A 14810-nucleotide genomic window follows, 5' to 3' on the forward strand; every position below is an offset into this window, starting at 1 on the left:
CTCTAACTGACTTAATTTCACTTAGCATTTCAATACCAGGTCGAGTGCTGGTATTTTCTTTTGCTACCATGGTGAATCATTTTGAGTACCCTTTGAGATATACAGTTGGCTTGCTCTATCTGTGGATTCCATCAACAGAGGACCAAACATATTGGGGGGGGGGGGGGGTGAAGTGTCATGTTGTTGCTGACATGTACTATGTAGTTACGCCTAGATAGTTGAGTCTGTACTGAACATGTACAGACTTTTTTCTTGTCATTATTCCCTAAGCAATACAGTATAACAACTATTTACATAGCATATACAGTGCTTTAGGTATTAAAAAAATTTGGGGTGATTTAAAGTATATGTAGGAATGTGCATAGGCTATATGCAAATACTAAGCCATTTTATGTAAGGGACTTGGGCATCCACAGAATCTTAGGGCTGTACATCCTTTGTGAAGGCGAAGGGCCTAGGCTCTTACAGTAGTGTCTTCTTGTTCTCGCCTGCGCCTTCTCCAGGCTGCCCTCCATATTGTTACTTGAGTGACCTTTCTAAAATGCAGATCTGACTAGGTCATTTCTCTACTTAATCCCTTACGTGGTTCTTCACTGCCAGTGGGATACATTTCAGACCCCTTAGCATGGCATCCAAGGCCTTTCCTACCCTTTTGCTGCTTCGTCTTCTTTGCTGAAGCTTTTCCTAAACCTCACAGTTACTAATTTCCACCGTCTCCTAATGCCTGTACCTTGTTTATACTTCAGCTGCATGCATCACACTGTGTTCCCACTGCTGTACTCAGGTGCATAACAATGGCTTCCGCCTGCACTGATAAGAAGGCATAGCTTCCAGCATAATTCAGTATAATTATTCTGCAATATTAATTTCTTTCCCTGCTTTAAAAAAAAAAAAGATATGGGCAGATAAACAATATGGAACTACTACCTAGGTCTAAGACATCTAAAGTCTCAGAGAAATAATCGCAATGAAAGGGAACATTTATGTCATATATTCTTATGATATATTTCACACATACAAGAACAGAACAATATGGTGATACCTATCATTAAATCTTAATATTCCTATTGTGTCAGTTTTTTAAAAAAGAAATAGAATATTACATTTCCAGCAAATGCCTCTTGTGTATTTCCTGCCAGTCTCCTCCCTGTTTCAACCAGAGAATACACTGTTGAATTTAAAGTGTTAAATTTTCACATGTGTTCTTATGCTTTTGCTACTTGTTGTGTGTCCATATACAGTACATAGCAGAGGTTGGCCAGCTGGCCTGCAGGCTTTATTGGAACACAGCCATGCCCACCGTTTCAGTATTGTTGACTGCTCTCATGCTACAATTTTCTGCTTCTAGTTTTCTGGACATATTGCCATCTCCCTTTAACACGAGCCATCCTTTTATTTCATTTGGCCTGGAAAAGGAAGCTTATCTTTTCTAACATTCCAGTTAAATTTTCTCAAGACCGATTGCATTAAATCTTTCACATAGAAGTCACCTTTCTCCAATTAAAAAATAGTATGTCTAGAGCCCTTATCCTCTGAACACCATTAAAAAAATCAAAAATCCAATAAAACCAAACCTTAACAGCTCCTATTCAGAAAAGTTTTTTTGTTTTTGGTTAAAAACCCCCACAACCCACACAAAATGAAAACTAAAGGTTTTGTTCCCTTGGACTTTTACCCCCCCCCCCCCCCCCCCCAGGCTTTTTCTTAGTACTTCTAAAGGGAGCGTCTGATCAGGGACAAAATATTTTTCAGCTTTTCTGTCTTCTATTTTTTAATACATTTTTTTGTTGTTGTTTTCGGAGAGGAAAGGAGAGGGAGAGAGAGATAGAAACATCAATGATGAGAGAGAATCTATCCGCTGCCTCCTGCACGCCCACACTAGAGATTGAGCCCATAACCCAGGCATGTGCCCTGACCGGTAATCAAACTGTAACCTCCTGGTTCGTAGGTCGATGCTCAACCACTGAACCACACCGTCCATGCCTGCCTTCTCTTTTTTAAACCTTGGTAGATGTCTGAGTTCTAGTTAGAAAGTTACTGACTGCCCATATTACAGGCGTCTGCGTCCAATCAGGAGAAAGAAACCACATGGTACTTTGAGCAGGTAAAGTGTAAGAATTATTAGCTATAACAGAATTGGAGCAACACGAGACAGGCTGATAAGAAATAAAGAATTAAGCACATAGGAAGATGCCCAACATCATTAGCCATCGGGGATGCAAAGCAAAACCACAATGAGATGCTTGCCCCTCCGCCCATCTCTATCCATTTTTGCGTATCTTTTTTGGTTCCATTTGCTTGATTCTGTTTTTCAGATACCAGTTATGCTTATGCTGGGTCTCCTATGACTGCCATTGCTACATGATTTTTGGGTTTTGTTTTGGCATTCCTTTTAAACTTATTTTTCATGTTATCTTGCTCTTTTTTTTTTTTTTTTTAAATCCAGCATGGCCTTCATGACTCGTATTTCCAGCAATGTCCACTTTGCTCTCTTCCATTGAAGGTTTTGTTCACTTTTATGAGGGCTAATGGAATTTTATTTTTAAAATGTTGTTTTACTGGTTTTCCCCTGAGCTCTGCCTTTAATCTCTCTCCGCTCTCAGTTTGCTCTTGGCTTATAGAGCCATTTGGGAGTAGGCCAGCTGGGAGGATCTTCGTTAATGACCTTTATCTGTTCTGTGACAAAATTTTTTTCACTTAAGTGGTCTTCATCTACCATGTTCCTCCTTCCCCTTCCCCATTCCTTTTTTTTCACTTTTGTTGCAGTATTTTTGTTTAAATCCTTTACTGATTCCTTTTTACTACTGTTCTGATAAACTCTTGCCTCTTCAAATGAAAAATGTTATATAACTGAAGCCAGGGTCATTTGGATTTTGAATTCTGGCTCTGCCATTTACTAGCACTATGACCTTAGGTAAGATAATTTGACCTTTCTGTGCCTCAGTTTCTTCTCTATATAATGGGAATGATAACTTCATAGGATTGTTGAGACGATTCAGTGAGTTAAATCATACAAAACTCTTAGAACTGTAGTTGGTTCACAGTAATATATGAATATGAGCAGTATGAATTATTTTATCCCTTACATTGACTTGCAATTAGAAAACGCACAGTTCTTCTGCATAGGATAATTTAATATATTGTATATTAATTAACTACTTAAATCTGCTTAGTCATGCAAAATGTCTGAATAGGAGGTGTGCATTCAACAAAAATGTTATTAAAAAATTGATGAGCTTTTCAGTAACTTGTTTGGGAAGCTGGATAATAAATAGTACGTAATAACTTCTAATTAGCTTGCCTCAAAAATATTCACAGGAGACATGCTCAGGAAATACTTTGTGGTTTTTGCTCTGTGTAATTTTATTATAATTGAGTTCATATCCATTATGGCTGATATTTGAAAGTTGGCAAAATTCTGACATTTCAGACAAAAAGTTGTTGCCTGTTATAATTCTGAAAAAAAAAAAAAAAAAAAAAAAAAAAAAAGAACAAACAAAACCACAAACCATATTGTAGGATGTTTTAGAAATGACAGGAGTTTGGTGAGTTTGTTTCAGTGAGTTCAAATTTTAATTAGTTTTCTTTTTATGGTTAATTAAAATAACCTAGCTTTATGTACCTTATTGCCTTTTTACCTTTTTTGTGCATACTATTATTGACTGACTATTCGGTCAGTGAACAGATAATTTTTGAACACCTAGCAGTGATACAATAGACATGTTTCCTGCATGGACTAGCCAGAATATAAATGTTTAACAAATACTCATCTATATATATAAAAGCCTAAGTGACCATCTGACCAGTAGCTATAATGCACACTGACCATCAGAGGTTAGACACTCAATGCAGGAGCAGAAACCACAGGCATGGAAACATGGAACAGACTGATGAATCTCAGAGGGAGGGGGCGAGGGAAGAGATTAACCAAAGATCTTATATGCATACATATAGGCCCGGTGTGAAACCAAACTTTTCTCTACATTTAAAATTTATATACATATAAATTTTATATATATACATAGACATACACAAAGTATACCTTTAGTATATATTACTTTTTGGAATGTGTACAAACTAAATTATGTCTACATTGGGCCATATAATTAGAAGTTTATTTAATTTTAAACACACTGTTGCTATGCATTAGATGCTATGCTATTAAATGAAGATGATTCACAGACCTAAGTTATGGATTCTGCTTTTAAACTGTACACTAATTCTTTGCAAAGACAAAAATAAACATTTTTTATAAATGCTGCGACAGGTAAGCATGGGGTATTACGGGAGCACACACGGCCAAAGGAAGGGCTGTATTTAAGGAAAGCAGGTTGGACTGAACAGCGTCCTGGGAGGTGGCTCGGCATCGCCAGGCAAAGAAAACAGAGAAAGGGCTCTTGGCCCCATGCGGTATCTCTTCTCACCGTTTCAGCTGCCAATCGGAAGCCAGGCCAAATCGTGTTGGGTTGAAGCGTGAACAGGAAGTGAGAAGACCGACAACGCCTAGGGCAGGGGTCTGAGTGTTTGATTGTCTTAGTGCCCTCTGTGCCTTGCACAATCTCTGGCACTGGTGTTTGTGGCATTCGTTTTGGACCAAAGAGAGACACCACCTCTGAGATAAGATGAATTTGTGAGGAGGGGCTGAGTCCAGATTGCTGTGTTCCTTGTGCGTGCTGAGGAGAGCCTCCAGTGAGCAGCCGCCCCTCCTTACCTGTGTGCCTTTATGGCTGTGCAAGGCGGCCGAGTGCATCCCACCAGCCGGAAAAATCCTCAGCACCAACCTGTTAGCCTTTCAGGTTTTATTCTAGTCTATTTTTAGTTGAGTGTCTGATACTTGTATCTTAACATTATTAAAATATTTTCAAGACGGTTCTAGAAGTGACATCACCATGGCCGCCCAAAGAAATCCCAAGTTCAGTTCAAACTTGCATTGGTTGGTGACGGTGGGACTGGGAAAATGACCTGCGTGAAGCATCACCTGACTGGTGAATTAGAGAAGAAGTATGTAGCCACCCTGGGTATGGAGGTGCACTCTCTCGTGTTCCACCCTGGCAAAGGGCCTATGAGTTCAATATGTGGAACAGGGCCGGCCAGGAGAAGTTCAGGGGACTGCGAGACAGCTACAGCATCCAAGCCCAGTGTGCCGTTATAACGTTGGATGTAACTTCGAGTTACTTAGAAGAATGTGCCTAACTGGCCAGCGATCTGGTACGAGTGTGTGAGAACATCCCCAGCGTGTTGTGTGGCACCAAAGTGGACATCAAGCACAGGAAAGTTAAGGCGAAACCAATTGTCTTCCACCCAAAGAAGAATCTTCAGTGCTACGGCGTTTCTGCCAAAGTAACTACAACTTTGAAAAGCCCTTCAAAGGGCTGGAAAAGGAATCGGAGACCCTAACTTGGAGTTCGTCGCCATGCCTGCTCTTTCCCCTCCTGAGGTTGTCAGGGACCCAGCGCTGGCAGCGCAGTGTGAGCACGATCTGGAGGTTGCTCAGGCCACCGCGCTCCCGGACGAAGAGGACGACCTGTGAGAAAGGGAAGCTGGAGCCCAGCGTCAGAAGTCTAGTTTTATTGGCAACTGTCCTGTGATGTCAGTGGTGCCGCGTGTTTGCCGCGTGGGCTTCAGCGTGAATGTGGCAGTTGAAAATACCTTCACTGTTCGGACCTGCGTATTTAGCTATATTGGAACGCAGTTGTTTCCTTAGAAGAACGCTGCAGTCGCATCACAGTACTCAGTGGTGAAGGCTTGTTTGTTACTGTCATTCCCGTTCCCTTTCGTTTAGAATCAGAATAAAGTTGTATTTCAAATATCTAAAAAAAATACATATTTTCATAAACATCTAAAGTGGCTACATAATCTCTTATTTGGTTTGAATTTTATTCGAACATTTCTTTGAGCATTTAGTTTAAAAACATTTTTCTTTTTTAACTTTTATTTTAAAAATAATTTTAGACTTAAAAAAGTTGCAAAAATATTACAAAGCACTTCCACATATCATACCTTCAGCTAGTTTATGGTAGTGTCTCTCGGAGTTCTCCATTGTAAAGTTAACTTTTTCCCTCTCTGTAATTAATAAGTATCTTGTGGGGAGATACTTTAAGACTATACTATATACGAGCCCATTTCTCAAAGTTTTACCCACTAATGTTAGCATCCTTTGCTTTTTTTTTTAGCTGAATTATTACTAAAATGGTTGCTAAATGGTGACTTTTCTAATGACGTTATTCCTTCTGCTTTCATTACTTGACCTTCCACTCTAAAGGAGAGTTCTCTCCTCTCCACATTTATTACATTCTTGGTTAGTGGGTTAATGCTCCAGATCTGGCCATGAGCCCCTCGAGCTGGCTTCTTTTTCCGTTTTACATGTCCTCACTCTGAGCATTTTCCCACTTTCAGGCACAACAGTTGGTTTTGATATCTGGTAAAGCAAATCCTCATCTCATTATTTTCACTTAAAAAAATTATTGGCTCCTCTTGGGCATGAAGTATTTGGATTAATTTTAGATTTAAAAAATAGTCATGGATTTTGACTGGAGTTAGACTGAATTTATAGAGAACTGACATTTCAGGAGAACTGACATATTTCCATGATTGAATCTTCTCACTTAAGGAGCCTGTTTTATCTCTGTATTTATTTGGATCTTTTATGTCCTTTGGTGAAAATCTTGCCCATTCCCTCCTAAGTTTATTTTTAGATATTTTATAGATTTTGTTGCCATCATGAATGGAATTTTTCCCCCTTAACATTTTCTAATTGGTTATTGCTGGTACAGTTTTTAAGAAGCTTTTGATTTAATCTTATAATCACCTACTTCCTATTAGTTATAATGTTTTTACAGTCGATTCTCTTGTTTCTAGGTAGACAGATACATAACCTGCCAGTGATAACTTTTTATCACTTCATTTATAATATTTATACATAATTTCTTCTTTGTATGTTATCTCGTGGCTATGATATCTGAGTGTGGGTGGGAAGGGGTGGTCCTGGGAATTCTTCTTGATTGATGTTACATTTAAGGGGAGGATCAAAGAATGCGCAACAGGTGAAGCAGGGTGGTGGAGAATGTATTCCAGACAGGCCCAGGGGAGAGGAACCGTACGACAATGTTCAGTGAATAGATAGAATGGCTAGAGCATAGGACACAAACGAGGTTGGGAGAAGCAAGAGATGGTTGGAGAGTAAATAGGGGCACAGTCTGAGGCTGCTGGATTCTGAGAACAATTACTTCATTCTAAAGGAAATGAGAGTTTAATGGAAGGGATGTTAGGTAGAATGGCCCCCCAAAGATGTTCATGCCTTAATCCCAGAATCTGTAAATATGTTACCTTAATGGCAAAAAGGACTTTGCAGATAAAATTAAGGCTATGGATCTTAAAATTGGGGGAGGAAGGAGGAAATTATCCTGGATTATTTGTTTGTTTGTTTATGGTTAATCCTCACCCAAGGATATTTTTCCATTGATTTTTAAAAATATATATATATTTTTGCCCTGACTGGTTTGGCTCAGTGGATAGAGCGCTGGCCTGTAGACTGAAGGGTCCCAGGTTCGATTCTGGTCAAGGGCATGTACCTTGGTTGTGGACACATCCCCAGTAGGGGGTGTTCAGGAGGCAGCTGATCGATGTTTCTCTCTCATGGATGTTTCTAACTCTCTATCCATCATTTCCCTTCCTCTCTGTAAAAAATCAATAAAATATATTTTAAAAATATTTTTATTGCTTTCAGAAAGGAAGGGAGAGGGTGAGAGAGATAGAAACATCAATGATGAAAGAGAATCATTTATCGGTTGCCTCCTGCATGCCCCCTACTGGGGATCAAGCCTGCAACCCAGGCATGTGCCCTTGACCAGAATCAAACCCAGTCCGCAGACCGACACTCTATCCACTGAGTCAAACCAGCTAGGACTCCATTGATTTTTAAAGAGAGGGGAAGGGGAGAGACAGAGAAAGAGAACCATTGATGTGAGAGAGACACATCGACTGGTTGCCTCCCTCATGCGCCCCAACTGGGGCCAGGGATCAAGCCTACCCAAGGCCAGGGATTGAACAGTAGACCCTTCAGTCTGCATGTGCTCATATGCCCTATCCACTGAGCGTCCTCAGGCCGACGCTCTAGCCACTGAGCCGAACCAACTAGGGCACGGATTATTTATTTTTTAATTGACTTTAGAGAGAGGAAGGGAGAGAAGAAACATCGATGCAAGAAACATTGATCGGCTGCCTCCTGCATGCACCCCGACCAGGGATCAAACTGGGATTGAACCCGCAACCTAGATATATGCCCTGAATAGAATTGAACCCAAACCTTTTGGTGTACGCGCCAACCAACTGAGCCACTCCGGCCAGGGCTACCCTGGATTATTCAAGTGGGCCCAATCTAATCACTTGAGCTGGAAAAGCAAAAAAAGTTTATCTGCCTGGTGGTAGAAGGGGAAGTTGGAGAGATTCAGAGTCGGAGGAACTTAACCTACCATGGCTGAAGGGGACCACATGGAAAACATGAGAAGGAACACAAGAGCAAGACTGTCTTACCGCCGGCAAGGAAACGGGGACCTCGGCCCTTCAGCGGCAAGGAACTGAATTCGGCAACAGCCTGAATGAACCTGGAAACAGTTGCATCTCTTGTCTCCAGAAAGCCCGGCCGACTACTTGGTTTTGGCCTTGTGGGACTCTATGCAGAGGACTCAGCTACAAAACTCAGAGAAAATAAATTTGTGTTATTTTAAGCTGCTAAATGTGTGGTACTTTGTTACAGCAGCAGCAGAATACTGAGGGGTTTAGCTAGGGAAGTAATGTCAAATTTTGTGTTAACAGACTACCGCTGTACTATGTGGGAAATGGGATTTGGGAGAACGCAAATTTGGAGGCGGGGAAACTTGTCCTTGGGAAGTAGTGGTAGCAAGGATGGAGGGTCGTGATGGTGGGGAGGGGATCTGATTTGATACTTACTTGGGAGATTGGAATTACCAGAATTTGGTCATTGATTGGATGTCAGGAATGAGGGAGGGACAGGACACAGATGACTGCTGAGTGACTGGCGAAGCTGTTCTAGACACGGATGAGCAGATGGGAACCTGCCGTGTCATGAACTTATTGGTAATTCCAGGTTCTTCGTTTGAAAGTTCTTCTATAAATACTTATTTCAAGGTAGAGTATACCAGTAAGATGATTGCTTTTTCTTTTAAGACCTAAATTGGTTTTATTTTGTGGTTTTGTTTTTTAGGTCATGTAGGAAATTGTAAATCATGTGAAGATGGGACTCTTGGTGTTTGTGCGCAACCTGCTGCTAGCCCTCTGCCTTTTTCTGGTACTGGGATTTTTGTATTATTCTGCATGGAAGCTACATTTACTCCAGTGGGAGGACTCCAGTAAGTATGGTCACTCTAGCCTGTCCCCGGAAAAGCCTGTTGCAGTTCTGCAATTGGGTTTTCATGTAGCTGCAATGTTCTCAGATTCTTCAGAGATGGGCAGTGAGAGTCAACTGACCATTTCTGGGATTTAGGCTTAGAAGTTGACTACTTTTGTTACTGTAAGTTAAGAACTTACAAAAAAACAAAAACAACAACAACTGCATGCCATGGCAAATTCTTATATGAACCCAGTGGAAAAGTGCTATTTTTCAATAAAAACCAAAACTGTACTAGTACTTCTAGTCCTTGAATGTTTTTTTGTTTTTAATTACTATAGTGTATTGCTGCTCCCATTTGCCATTTATTGCCTTAGCGCTTGGTAGTGAAGTTGGTTTTCTTTTGCCCTTAAAACTTCATCTTTATCTTTTCCTTGGATTTTTCAATTTAATATTATCTTTGTTTTATTTTCCTAAAGAAATTCTGTCTACTTAGTCTTTGTAGCCTTTGCTGGTCCCGAACTTGTGCTGGCTTTCCAGCCGATAACTGCTAATCTCTTTCTTCCATTTGTACCTCAGGCCTCATGTGTCACCCAGCATGTTCTGTTTACCTGCCTGAACCCTTCGGACTGGGTTTCACTTCACCCAGTGTTGCCTGTGTTGTGGTTAACAGGCTTGCAGTTGAAGGCCTGTACTGAGCAACACCAGCTTTGCACATTCTCTTTTCGAACACGAGTAGTTTTCCTTTTGGTTCTTTGGTCTGAAGGCTTGTTGCAGGAAATACCAGGTAGTCCGTTCTGATTCCTAGTGAATGTCTCTTCTCTAAAGTAGTTTTATTTTCCCAATAAAAGTGTAGAATTCACTTGAGAGTAGAGTTGGCCTCTCAATGTGAGGTTAAAATGCTAGAATGAGTTGGAAGAGGCACCTGACAGTTGGCCTCGTGCTGAGACCTTAACATGGGAACTATACCTATGAAGTAGTTCACTTACGTCTGAAGCAGTTGCAAGCCAGTTTTTAAAATACAGTGTTATATCTTTAGTGTGTTATATGGAATGTTTAAGTGCCTCTTAACCGCTTAGCTTATAATTACCAGTAATTACTTTGTGTTTCCGGAGTTTACTTAAATTTGTGTCCCAACTTATTTTTAAAATCAAGGACACTATCCAAAATAAGGGGTGTTTATATCAGTTCAGTGCAAAAGTCTGTGGTTAGAGGCATCGTCTGTAGCCATAATGGATAAATTAATCTGTATCCATAAAATAGATGGAAACATGTGCAAGGGATGGAGGTCTCCATTTCCGATAAGAGCTACTGACCTGTAGAAGACATAATCAAGGATTAGATAATATTTTACTAGAGAAGTTAAGAAAGATACTAACTTTATGGAAGACCTATTGTTTGTCAGGTCTCATACATTTAATTTTATTTAATTTACTTCTTACTATAACCATATGAATATGCTGTTATTATCTCTATTTTCCAGTTGAGCAACTGAAGTATTTAGTTTCATTAGTTTATTTAAGTTACACAGTTAATAGCTGTTGGAATTTGTCAAATGCTTTTTCTGCATCTATTGTTATGATCATATGTTTTCATCCTTTAATTTGCTTATGTGGTGTATCACATTAATTGATTTGTGGATATTGAACCAATCTTGCATCCCAGGAATAAATTTCACTTGATTATGGTATATGATCTTTTTAATGTATTGCTGAATTAAGTTTGCTGATATTTTGTTGAGGAGTTTTGCATCTATGTTCATCAGGGATATTGGCCTGTAATTTTCTTTTTTTGTAGTGTCTTTGTCTTTGTTATCGGGGTAATGCTGGCCTCATAAAATGATTTTGGTAGCCTTTTCTCCTCTTTAATATTTTGGAATAGTTTGAGGAAAGGTGTTTTTTTGTGTGTTGTTTTTTTTTAGAGACAGTAGGAGGGAGGAAGGAAAGGGTGGGGGGGTGGGGAGAGAGAGAGAGAGAGAGAGAGAGAGAGAGAGAGAGAGAGAGAGAGAGGTTGGTTGCTTCCCATACGTGCCCCAACTCGGGGGCAGGGATGAGCCTGCAACAAAGGTATGTTCCCTTGACCAGGAAATGAACCCAGGACCCTTCAGTCCATGAGCCGATGCTCTAACCACGTGAGAAGGATAGGTATTAATTTTTCATTGAACGCTTGGTAAAATTCACTTGTGAAGCCATCTAGTCCAGGACCCTTATTTGTTGGGAGTTTTGATTACTGATTTGATTTTTTAATAATTATTCATCTGTTCAGATATTCTTTTCTTTCTCATTCAGTCTTGGAAAATTGTACAGTCCTAGAAACTTACCCATTTCTTCCACATTGTCCGATGTGTTGTCATATAATTGTTCGTAGTATTTTTTTTATAATGCTTTGTTTTCTGTGGTGTTGATTGTCATTTCTCTTTCATTTCTGATTTTACATATTTGGGCTCTTTTTTTTTTTGATGAGTCTAATTAAAGGTTTATCAATCTTGTTTATCTTTTCAAAGAACCGGTTCTTTGTTTCATTGATCTTTCCTATTGTTTTTAAGTCTCTCTTTTGTTTTTGCCCCACTATGATTTTTATTATTACCTTCCACTTACTTTGGGTTTTGTTTGTTCTTCTTTTTACTATAGTTCCTTTATATGGAAGGTGAGATTTTTATTTTTAGACTAGAAACCCCTTGCACTAAGTTTCGTGCAATAGACTTTCACCTGGCTGCCGGCAGCAGTTTTCCGCCAGCACCAGTTTTCCTCTGGCCACCCGCCGATCGGAGCGCCTCCTGCCAGCGCAATCGGCTACCCCGAGAGGAACTCCGATCCGGGGAGGCGCTCCGATCGGCGGGTGGCCAGAGGAAAACTGGTGCTGGCGGAAAACTGCTGCCAGCAGCCACGCAATCGGCCATAACCAGCATCTTCCGCCGGCCCCATGGGTCCTTCTGCAGCGTTGGCCTAACGGCCGGTGGGAGGAGCGGGAGTCGGGGACTCGCGAGTCCCCGCCCCCCCCCCCCCCCCCCCCGCTCCTACCACCAGCCAATCGGCCACCCTGAGTCCCGCCCCCCGCGCCTCCACCCGGCCCAATCGTGGGTGTAGCGGAGTGATGCAATTTGCATATTGCCTTTTTATTATGTAGGATTTTTCTTGTTTCTCAAGGTGGTAGGTCTGTATTGCTATGAATTTCTCTCTTAGAGCTGCTTTGGTTGTGTCCCATAGATTTTTGAGATCATGTTTTCAGTTTCGTTTGTCTCAAGGTATGTTTATTTTCCTCTTTGATCTCATTTTTAATCTATTCATTGTTTAGTAGCTTGTTATTTAGCCTCCATGTGTTTTTGTGTTTTTCAATTTTCTTCTTATGGTTGATTTCTAGTATCATATCATTGTGATCAAAGAAGATACTTGATAGATTTTAGTCTTTTTAAATTTATTGAGACTTGTTTTGCAGCCTAACATGTGGTCTGTCCTGGAAAACGTTTCTGTGCACTTGAAAAGAAGGTATACTAGTATTCTGTTGCTTTTGGGTGAAATGCTCTAAAAGTATCTATTAAGTCCATTTGATCTAATGTGTCATTTAAGACTGCTCTTTCCTTAATTTTCTCCTGGATGATCTATCCATTGATGTCAGTGGGGTGTTACTGTCAATCTCTTCCTTTGTTTGTCAGTGTTTACTTTATATATTTAACTGTTCCTACATTGAGTGCATAGTCAAAACAAATGTTTTACAACAGATTGAATTACAAACTGGTGAAAATCCAGATTTCTTTTATTAACTTGTAAATTAAAGAGATTTGCAGAAATGTAAAACTACACTTTTCCTACTTTTTCTGTTTTAGAAAAGTTATTTTTTCTAGTTAATTTTAAATGAATTCATACTTTTAAAATGTTTTAATATTATAAATAATAATATAATCATTCATCCACATACACAAACACTCTTTGGAGTCCTTAGTAAGTTTTAAGAGTGTGAAAGGGTCTGATATAAAAAATTTAAAACCACTATATTCTTGAGTCTTCAAAAAAGTGGAGTTCAGGGATTGGGGGACTTTCAGAAGTGAGAGTGTTTAGGGATTGGTTGACCTTTAGGTGTGGATTCCCAATTACATGAATAAGGCTGTTGTTGAATAGGATGACTTTCAGAACCGTAGTCATTGAAGTGAAGCTATTGCTGATTGTCTGGTTTTCAGAAGCATGTATAATGGTATGAAGCTGTTGTTGATTGATTTGGTTGGGTTTTAAGTAGTTCTGGTGGTTACTTTTTGCTATGGAAAAAAACAATCAATACTCTTTTTTTATGGTTAGCAACCTTTTATTCTCAATGGAAAAGATGGGAAAGAATAGAAGGCATAACCCTTATAATTCAACAATAAAAAGACAATCCAATTTAAAAGTGGGCAAAGGACCTGGATAGCCATTTCTCCAACAAAAATGTACAAATGGTCATTAAGCACATGAAAAGATGTCCAACATCATTAGTCACTAGGGAAATGCAAATTTGCAATGAGATACCACTTAACACCCACTAGAATGGTTATAATAAAAATGACAGATAATAACAAGTGTTGGCGAGGATGTAGAGAAATTGGAGCCCTTATACCCTGATCGTGGGAATGTAAAATGGCATGGCCATTTTATTTTTTATTTTTAACTATATGTTATTGATTTTTTTGGTCAGATTGGCAAGAAGTATATTTTTTGGTGTGCTGCAGAATTTTAGTAGTTTATGTGTACTGTGAGATGAAAAAGGTTGAAGATTGCTGGTCTATACAATGGGATGTTATTCAGCAATAAAAATGAATGAGATACTGATGTCCTACAATATGAATGAAGCTTGAAAACATTATGCTAAGTGAAAGAAGCTAGTCACAAAGGACCATATATTGTATGAAATGTTCAAAATAGGCAAATCTGTAGAGACAGTAGATTCCTGGTCATTTAGGACTGGTGGGCTAGAAGGGAGAAACTAAAGGGTATAGGATGGTTCTTTTTTTAAAAAACAACAACATTTTATTGATTTTTTTTTTACAGAGAGGAAGGGAGAGGGATAGAGAGTTAGAAACATCCATGAGAGAGAAACATCGGTCAGCTGCCTCCTGCACACCCCCTAATGGGATGTGCCCACAACCAGGGTACATGCCCTTGACCGGAATCGAACTTGGGACCCTTCAGTCCGTAGGCTGGCGCTCTGTCCACTGAGCCAAACCGGTCAGGGCGGTTCTTCTTTAACTATTATCTGCCAAGGCCACGTCAGGGTGGGCCGTCAGGGTGTGCCATCAGGCAGGCCGTGGGAGGAGTGCCTCTCCTGGAAGTATACAACTTGAGCAGTTCATTTCCTGTTGGTGGCGGTTTGATACTGGGAATTCTGTTAAGGTTTAATAGTCACAGGCTATTGCTGGCTGGGTATGGAATTTCTTTGGCTATATAGTTCCATTAAAACCTAAGAGGCTCACTGTAAAAAGATTTTTTTTAGATAATTG

At 39.9% G+C, this 14810-nt stretch overlaps 1 protein-coding gene and 1 pseudogene across 3 annotated transcripts in view; both read left to right on the top strand.

Annotated features, from left to right (window-relative positions):
• The window catches only part of ST3GAL3 (ST3 beta-galactoside alpha-2,3-sialyltransferase 3), a 160798-nt gene that overhangs the window by 10479 nt on the left and 135509 nt on the right, over positions 1-14810 (top strand). For both annotated transcript variants that reach the window (XM_079778329.1, XM_079778328.1), the window contains exon 2: positions 9224-9368. In XM_079778329.1, the coding sequence (XP_079634455.1) occupies positions 9254-9368 (115 nt within the window). In that variant the 5' untranslated portion in view covers positions 9224-9253. The remainder of the gene's footprint in view (positions 1-9223; positions 9369-14810) is intronic.
• Positions 4091-6479, top strand: LOC307103895 (GTP-binding nuclear protein Ran-like; annotated as a pseudogene). The gene has a single exon. The product of its transcript is annotated as a GTP-binding nuclear protein Ran-like (transcript).

This window comes from Cnephaeus nilssonii (genome assembly GCF_951640355.1).
Source record: "Cnephaeus nilssonii genome assembly, chromosome: 7".
Taxonomy (NCBI): Eukaryota; Metazoa; Chordata; class Mammalia; order Chiroptera; family Vespertilionidae; genus Cnephaeus; species Cnephaeus nilssonii.